Here is an 8,519-nt window from a genome sequence, read left to right as displayed (position 1 = left end):
CTAAGAAGCTTCTTACTCTGTGCACTGTCGATGGAGGGGGCAGTTCCATGATCGCCTTGACCTTGTCGGGGTCGGCCTCAATGCCCTTTTCACTGACTACAAACCCTAACAATTTCCCTGACTTAACACCAAAGGTGCATTTCGCCGGGTTAAGTCGGAGCTTGTATTTCTTGAGACAATCGAATAGCCGCTTAAGGTTGACCAGATGATCTTCACCTTCTTTGGACTTCGCAATCATGTCGTCGACGTAGACCTCTATCTCTTTATGTATCGTGTCATGAAAGAATGTGACCATTGCCCGTTGATGGCTTGCCTTGGCATTTTTTAGACCGAAAGGCATGACCTTATAGCAAAAGGTACCCCACATCGGGATGAACGTCGTTTTAACTTTATCCTCCTCGGCCATCTGAATCTGATTGTATCCAGAGAAGTCGTCCATGAAAGAGAATTGTGTGTGACGTGTTGTATTGTCCACCAAGACGTCGATGTGGGGCAGCGGGAAGTTATCCTTAGGACTGGTCCTGTTAAGGTCTCGGTAATCGATGCAGACTCTGACTTTCCCGTTCTTCTTTTCCACTGGCACAATGTTTGCTATCCATTCAGAGTAATTGCATACCTCCAAGAATCCCGCATCCACCTGCTTGACGACCTCCTCTTTAATGCGGAGAAGAAGATCAGCTCGTTGACCCCGTAAGTGTTGGCGTTTGGGTGGAAACCTTTCAGTGTCGAGAGGGAGGAAATGCTTTACGATTGAAGGGTCTAAGCCTGGCATGTCGGCGTAAGACCAAGCAAAGACCTCTTGATACTCTGTTAAGAAATAGATAATCCAGGATCTTTGTGCAACTTCAAGACCCGTCCCGATCCTGAGGGTGCGTGGTTCTTCTGTAGTGCCTATGTTGATCTCTTCGGTTGGCTCGATTGAGGTGAGTTGGTGGTTTTTGAAACGATGCAAACTCTCCTCTATCTCGGGCATGCGACCGACCTTGTCAAGTCCTTCCGCGAAGTATATGGGAAGGGACTTTTCGAGGCGTGTTTCGGATGAATTCGAATCATTGCATCCGTGATTTGGATTCGATTGGAGCCTGGAAATGAAAGCGAATTGTCTTAGAAATTAAAGAGCTGAAAGCGAGTATGAGAAAACGAATTTAGACATAGAAATTCAAAAAGCACGCAGAGATTTTATTAACAAGTCATAACAAAAATCTCTCTTCTGCCATGTGACTTATGGCACTGCCGACATGCAGGTAGCATTATATACAAAGACCGTCTTACACATTGGCAACCATGGCCGAGTAAAGCGAAACTAAAGTCCAGTTGGTAAGCTCCTCTTCCTCCCGTACAGGGCGGATATGAACCCTGGAAGATGTCTTCTCAGTAACGGCATATATGGCTGGCAAAGCAAAGAACGCTTTAGCTGTATCCGAAGAGAAATCATCTAATTCAGTGGATGGGCTATCGGAGGTGCCTCCCATGACCTGTGGTGGTGCAAGGAAAAACTGCGAAAGCGGTGGAATCGGAATGCCCCTGGAGAGCTTCCCGTAGTGTGCTACAAGACGGTGGAGATGCTTTCCACGACGAGCTTGCACGATCTCATGACAGGAGGGGCGAAAACTGAGTCCCCTCCTATTACGATATTCCTCCATTTTGATTGGTCGGAGAATTATATGAGCGTGTGCCCCGAGTCTAGTTCCGGGGACGTAGTCGTTCTTCAACAGAACTTTCCCAATCATGCAATCGGCCCGGGATGGACTGACTTCTCCGTAATCTCGAATTACAGAAACGATGTCGAAAGAGTGAAAGGGAAGATTCTGAACTTCTCTAATGCTGGTGTAAGGGACGGCTGTCTCCTTGTAGATTGCATAATCTTCCTCACCGTTGACAGTGATGAGTTTGCCTTCGACGAAGAATTTCAGCTTCTAATGTAGTGATGAAGGAACGGCGCCGATGGCGTGAATCCATGGCCTCCCAAGCAGCAGACTGAAAGCATTGGGAATCTCAAGGATCTGGAAGGTGACAGAGAATGAGCAAGGACCCACATCGATCAGGAGATCGATTTCTCCATTCACTTCTCTCCTAGAGCCATCAAAGGCTCGAACAGTGATCTTGCTTGCACGAATGTGGCTCATATCCACGTTCATCTGTTTCAGCGTGGAGACTGGGCAAACGTTAAGAGCGGAGCCATTGTCGATCATGACTCGATCGACGATGTGATTGTTGCACTTGCAAACTATGTGCAATGCTCACAAGTGTCCCTAACCTTCAGACGGAAGTTCATCCTCGACGAAGGATATATGATTCGAGAAGATGGAATTGACAGTCTCTTCGATCCTATCTAGTGCAGTCTCCTTCGGGACTTGTGTGGCTATAAGGACCTTCAGCAGAGCATCCCAATGCGGCTCAGAGCTCAAAAGCAAGGCAAGCAGGGAAATGTGGGCTGGTGACTTGCCCATCTACTCAATGACCTTGTACTCGCTTGCTTTGATCACCTTTATGAAGGCTTTGGCTTCCTGCTCGGTGACCTTCTTCGTAGGGAGTGGTGCGGCTTCTGGAACGACTGAGAATGAAGTAGCAGGAGCCTTCCCTTTGTCCGCAGGCTCTGGGCCCTGATAAACGCGACCTGAGCGTGTGATACCCATCACGCTCGTTTCCTGCTCCGTATTGGCGACCTCGCCCTCGTAATTCTAGGGAACTTGGTGGTCCTGATATGGTATTAATTATTTTTTATTTAATAAAACTAATTTAATGTGAATATATAATGGGTTTAACTTCCCTACATGAGCTCCTTAAAAGAAGGCTTTTGCTGAGACCAATAAGAGCATGTCACGTGGCAGATTGTCGGGTGATTATCGGTACCAAAATAATAAAAAAAACTTATTAAATAGCAAGATACTTGGTATTTAATAAAAAACTTATTATTTTGAAAATAATTACTAATTGTAAGAAATTTATTATTTTGAATACAATAAAACTCTTGTTAAATGATAAGCTATCTTGCTAAATAGCAAGGAGCATCCATAAAATCCACCTTTTACGGAAGCTCTGTAGCGTAGCAACACCGTGTATGATATGGACCGGTGATTACGGACTTGGTATGGGCTTCATAGGAAAGATAACAATTGGGACTATTGTGAGGATGGATATATATAAGTAGGATGCGGGGCGGTTTTTATCTGCCATTTTTCGTAGGAATCAAAAGTCGCACTACACTGCGACGGTTCTCAAAATAAATTTTAAAAAAAAACATAATCGCACCGAAATGACAAAATGAACAGAGACTTTTTCTGGGGCGAGAGCATGAATCAGAAATTCTTAACTGCTTCCTGAATTTGCAATTTCCACTACACAGAAGCTGTAACATTAACTGCTGCCTTATTCAATCACCCCATAACTAAAGATGACAAATTGCAGAACCAATGCATCGGTACAATACACATTTTACGTTCCTAATTCCGTAAATAGAGGAGATGGCTAGCGTAGAAGACAATGATCAACTCTAGGACTGACATCATGGTAAGATCCATGAGCACTGCTGCAATTGGCGAAGGTTTTCCCACCAGTGGAAGAGGTGATATGGATGTGGTCGAGTCTGAGGCCAGTGCACCCACCTCCCTGGCTGCTGCACTGGAATGTGATAGCACTGGGTGTTGCTGATGTCCCATGGAACCTAGCGAACGTAATCTCACTAACCTTCAGATCCTAACAAAAGAACATTTGATAAAAAAGCTAGATTAGTTACGGGGCTTGCCATCACAGAAAAAGAAAAGAGGCCCGTCATTCCAAACATATCCTCAACGCTGTAACAAAATATATGAGAACTGCATATGATCGATTTCTTACATTTGTGGTGATGGTTCTATTGAGCCTGGATGATTCCGTGAAGTCAGTGTAAAACTGGGAGATTAAAATGGGATGTTGAGCAGCCACCAAAGTGATGTCCTTGAATGAAATTCTCCTTGCATACCCTGACCCTCCCTAGAAATCGATCAGATAGGAAGAAAACCAAATGAATATGAATTTACAAACATGTCTTTAACTTTTAATCATATGTATCATATGTATCATATCAAACAATTGATAATTATGTCACCTAAAATCGGTGTCAATTATGGGAATTATTCAAAATACCTGCCAGGTTTTAATCCGAGCTCCATTTGTTGTGCCTATAAAGGTGCAATGCTGCACATGAACGTCTTCCACTGTTTCAAACGCTCCTGCCTTTCCCAAGCTGCCCACACTGCGTTAAACAATCAATGAGCATCTCATACGATCCAATGTCGGAAACTCTGCATCGACTCTATGAAGGAGATCACTGAAATTAGAATTATAAGTTTTCTATGTTTAGTGCCATCGTGAATATGTCTCTAGTAGGCACCTGATACCATGCCCGGGACCACATGTCATGTCACTGATGTTAATGAAGGATGACCCACCGTTGATAGCGACACAATCATCACCTGCAAGGTTATTTTAAAGTTACATAGTAGATCAACAGACAAAAGAAAGATGTGGTTTTCAGAAAAATGTGCCTAGAGAAGTGCTTGGAGCCTCCACACTTAGATTATTGCATATATATATTGTTCGATGAACATTGTAAATTTATGTATCTACCGTACCGGTCGAGATGTTACTGTGCGAGATTTGGATGTTCTTGGAATTAGAAATATCAATTCCGTCTGTGTTGTGACTCTCTTCAGGGGCTGAGATGTGGAGGTTAGACAACACAACGGTATCTGCTCCGTTAATAGAGATGTGGTTCCTTTGGCTATTTAAGTGGGTCAACCCGTCGACTTTAAGGTTATTGGTCGCATGAAACACCAGTGCCTGCCCATTAATTTGGACAATGTCAATATCTGTACCATATAAATGTACCAATTTAATGTTGCTGGTGAAAACAAAGCTGGCCAGATGGCGTATGCTTACAGTTGGTCTCGTGCAACGCTTCTGCAAAACCGAAAAAGAGCAATATTGAGTTAATATGGCTCATCGCGACAGAAAAGATGACGTTAATAAAATGATTATAGTATTTGTGAGTGTGGACCATATTATTAGAAAGTCCAATGAGGCACGACCAATTCAGTTCTCGTTGGTCGGCCTGCTGAGGGGTAAAGATCTCTCGGTATGGATTTACTCCATATGCAAAATCCATGCCTGAGACTTTGATTAATAAGAAGATTCGCCGATCCACTTGGACTAACTCACATTGATTTTCTAAAATATATTTTCACATTGTGAATTATGAACCTAGGTGCAATTGAAATTACGGGTATAGTGTAATAACCTTCCCGCACAATTGCCACCAAGCAGAACCTTGACCGTCTATTCGGCCGTTTCCGTCCAGGATGAGTCCATTCACATACTCAAACATAAGCCACTTGCTCCGGTCAAATCCAGCCCAAGCCGATGGATTACTGGGTGCAATAATGCTCCCAAACAACTGCAAAAAAGTTGAGGCAAGTTTCTCATCTTTATGTCTTTTCGATTCGATTCGATTAAAGAGATTCTAACCACTTTCGAATTAATAGATGAAAATTGTTATTTAGATATCAAATTAAGAATATAATAAATAGCTATATGACCTCGCTTAATTGACAATTTAAATAAGATATTAATTAGAATAATATAATTACTTCTAATTAAATATAAAAAAATAAAATATAAATTGCCAACTATATTTTCTTCTTTTATGAAGAAAGAAAGGACCAAAGGAGAAAGGAGAGGGCGAGAGGAGAGCAAAAATATGAGATGTGAATGGAAAGAGAGGTTAGTGGGCAGTTTCTTGTGTATAACTTGTCCAAATTAATCGATAATCGATGGTTCTTAATAATTGAAGTAGATTTAGGATGATCAATATGATAAAAGGGAAGTGAGACTAACCACTCGGGCCAGGCGCGAAAATGCTAATATGTGAAAAAATATGTGAATAGATTTATTCTTTAAGAATGAAAAACCTTATTCAAAAATAGTGATTAGTAAGTAATTAAGGAAAAGAAATAAATCATAAAATATAACGAGAGAAAAGAAAATATTTTATATGATATTAGGGCTGGAGAAAATAAGAGATAAAGAGAAAGAAGAAGAGCGAAAGAGAGGAGAGGAGAGAGGGGAGAGAGAAAATATGGGAAGGAGAGTGGGTGAGAAAAAATGGGTGATTATTATTTGTGATTTTACTTTACAAACCTTCATTTAATGGTTTGTATTAAAAAAAATTATATGTCATGTGTATTTTGGAAAAACAAAAGTGAGACCAAGAAGTCTCACCCATCTCTTTAGATATTAATTTCCATGAGTAAGGAATCTTTTTTTTTTCCGGTGCGCACAATGTACATATATAAGGAATCTTTAAAAAAAGTATATAATGAATCTTAAGCAAATTAGTGTCCATGAGAAAGTGACCGAGCATGTTTCTTGTGCACCTTTATTTGTAGATACTATTACTCTGGCCGTTTGCAAACGAGGACACATGCATGACAGATGAGTTTCCTTTATTTTCGATTATAAATGAGTTCGTATGACATAATTCAGTAATAATCGTATGACATAATTCAGTAATAGAAATAGCAAAGCTAAATACCGGGATGCGGAAGTCCCTTTTCAATTATAAGGGAGGTAAAGTGATGTTTTGATTATTATCAGACCGGTAGAGTCAGTGTAGTGTGGATTGCTTTATGACGAGTACGATGTTTTACATAAAGTGATGTTATTAATGTTAGCTAGATATATTAATTAATACCTGGACATGAATGGTGGAAGATTTGCATGGACCTTTGAAAGTGATCGGTTTGAGCAAAAATTTCATCCCCTGTGGAATTTGAAGAGTAGGACTTCCTGATGCAGATCCACATGCTGCTTTCCATGCATTGCTAAATGCCTATCGAATTGCAGATAAATAAATAAATTAAATTAAATTAAATAAAAAAAGATATTTTATGCTAACTTAAAAGATGAAAATATAAAAATCATAATGGATTTAATACGGCTAATCTTTTTAGATTATACGGGTTTTGATATCTCAAATTTTCACAAATACTTCATTATGAGCATAAAAGCACTTAAATGTTACGACTATTTGTTACAAGGTTGATTAAGGCCACACACGTACTTTAGAATCATCTGTTATTCCGTCTCCACGTGCACCATAATTGAGCACATTAAAGTCCTGTGCTTGAGCAACTTGCACGATTGCAATGCACAAAACCAACTGTAGAATCATGAAAGTATCCTGCAAGATAATATGAAACATTGACAAATATACATGACGACATCTGCTACTATGACATGCAATACCTGTAGGCAGGGACACAACGCTCAGTTGTTATTTAGTCTAATTTTTGTTCTTCAATAATTTTTAACTAAAACATTTAATTTGAAAGAAATACGAACTGAAAGAATATCCCTAAAAAAATATGATTTGGAATTACATTATGATAATATGTGTTTTACTAATTATTCATGGCTCTAGATATGATTTACCTATCATAATGTTATATGTTAGCTAGTTCGAGCACATTTTGAGAGAAGTTTCTTACCATTCTAAATTCCAAAAGAGTGGAATTTGATGAATCTGTAGTCACCAGGCTATCGGGATAAACAAACCAGTTCTATCTAGTGAAAATATTTTTCCTGTTTTTCTATTTATACAAGTAAATTTGGAAAGGCAATTTTGTCAAATTTAAGACGCTTTCTCACTCTTTCCATGCTTAACAGTATTGCTAAAAGCTTCCAAACTAAGCAAAATGCTACCAATTACATGTCTTTCTAGGGGAAATTATTTTGGTAGGTAATATGCATTCTTTCTTTCTGGGGTAAACGAGCAAATGCTTTTTTAATATTGTCATCTAATTAATGAATATGTAATATCTAGAAACTCACCACTGTAGCTACCATTTCATAATCCAACTTGTTTTTATGCTACTGGCGTTAGAAAGAATGCTACATAATGTTGTAATTTTAGCTTGGTTAAATTGATTTCTTAAGACGTAGTTTCCTTGAATACTTCCTTCGATCGTCTCTTTATCGCATGCATTGTCTGTAGTTGTTCAATTCACACATAAGAAATAAATAGATTAGGACTCACATTTTATATCGTAAAAATTTTTCGCTCAACTTCCAAATAATTGGACCCACACATTTATCCTAAAAGTTTGAAAAAATAGGATGCTAAGTCCAATTGTTTATGTTAGCACCCTATTTTGGCTCACAAATTTAGGCAACGCCTACCACATCAAATCAGGTTATGACTTGAGCACAGATACCGAAGAAGGCTCAACAGAACAACAAATTGTTACTCATTTTCAAGTCAACAGAGATAGGCAGATGATTCAAGCACACGACAGATGAGCATAAAAAATCATCCAGCAACCAACAGAGTGACTAGAGAGTTCAACAACATTTCAAAACCAACATTTTCAAATACACTGCGGACGATCCTATTTTCCGATAGTTCACTCGACCATCGAAAGATAGCCAATATTGGACTCCAAAAATCCACATCAGTGCCAAACATATGAAAAGTGTCTTCA

General features: G+C 39.5%; 1 protein-coding gene across 1 annotated transcript; it reads right to left on the bottom strand.

Annotated features, from left to right (window-relative positions):
* Nucleotides 1–3,334: 3,334 nt before the first annotated feature.
* Nucleotides 3,335–7,884, bottom strand: LOC116200412 (probable polygalacturonase At3g15720). Its single transcript, XM_031531257.1, has 9 exons — nucleotides 7,870–7,884; nucleotides 7,100–7,219; nucleotides 6,731–6,868; nucleotides 5,279–5,434; nucleotides 4,614–4,821; nucleotides 4,373–4,454; nucleotides 4,126–4,234; nucleotides 3,838–3,972; nucleotides 3,335–3,696 (listed from the first exon to the last, which is right to left on the bottom strand). The coding sequence occupies exons 1-9, from the start codon at nucleotides 7,882–7,884 to the stop codon at nucleotides 3,469–3,471; spliced, it is 1,191 nt and encodes a 396-aa protein (XP_031387117.1). The 3' UTR covers nucleotides 3,335–3,468.
* Nucleotides 7,885–8,519: the final 635 nt, after the last annotated feature.

Source organism: Punica granatum, chromosome 3 (assembly GCF_007655135.1).
Source record: "Punica granatum isolate Tunisia-2019 chromosome 3, ASM765513v2, whole genome shotgun sequence".
Classification (NCBI taxonomy): Eukaryota; Viridiplantae; Streptophyta; class Magnoliopsida; order Myrtales; family Lythraceae; genus Punica; species Punica granatum.
This window is presented reverse-complemented; position numbering and strand designations above follow the sequence as displayed.

Bases quoted from the DNA above. Each gene is read 5' to 3' on its own strand.
- LOC116200412 (XM_031531257.1), bottom strand. The intron at 6,869-7,099 runs GTACGTGTGTGG...GCAATTCGATAG, and splicing joins GAATAACAGATGATTCTAAA to GCATTTAGCAATGCATGGAA. The intron at 4,455-4,613 runs GTACGGTAGATA...ATAACCTTGCAG, and splicing joins GCACAGTAACATCTCGACCG to GTGATGATTGTGTCGCTATC.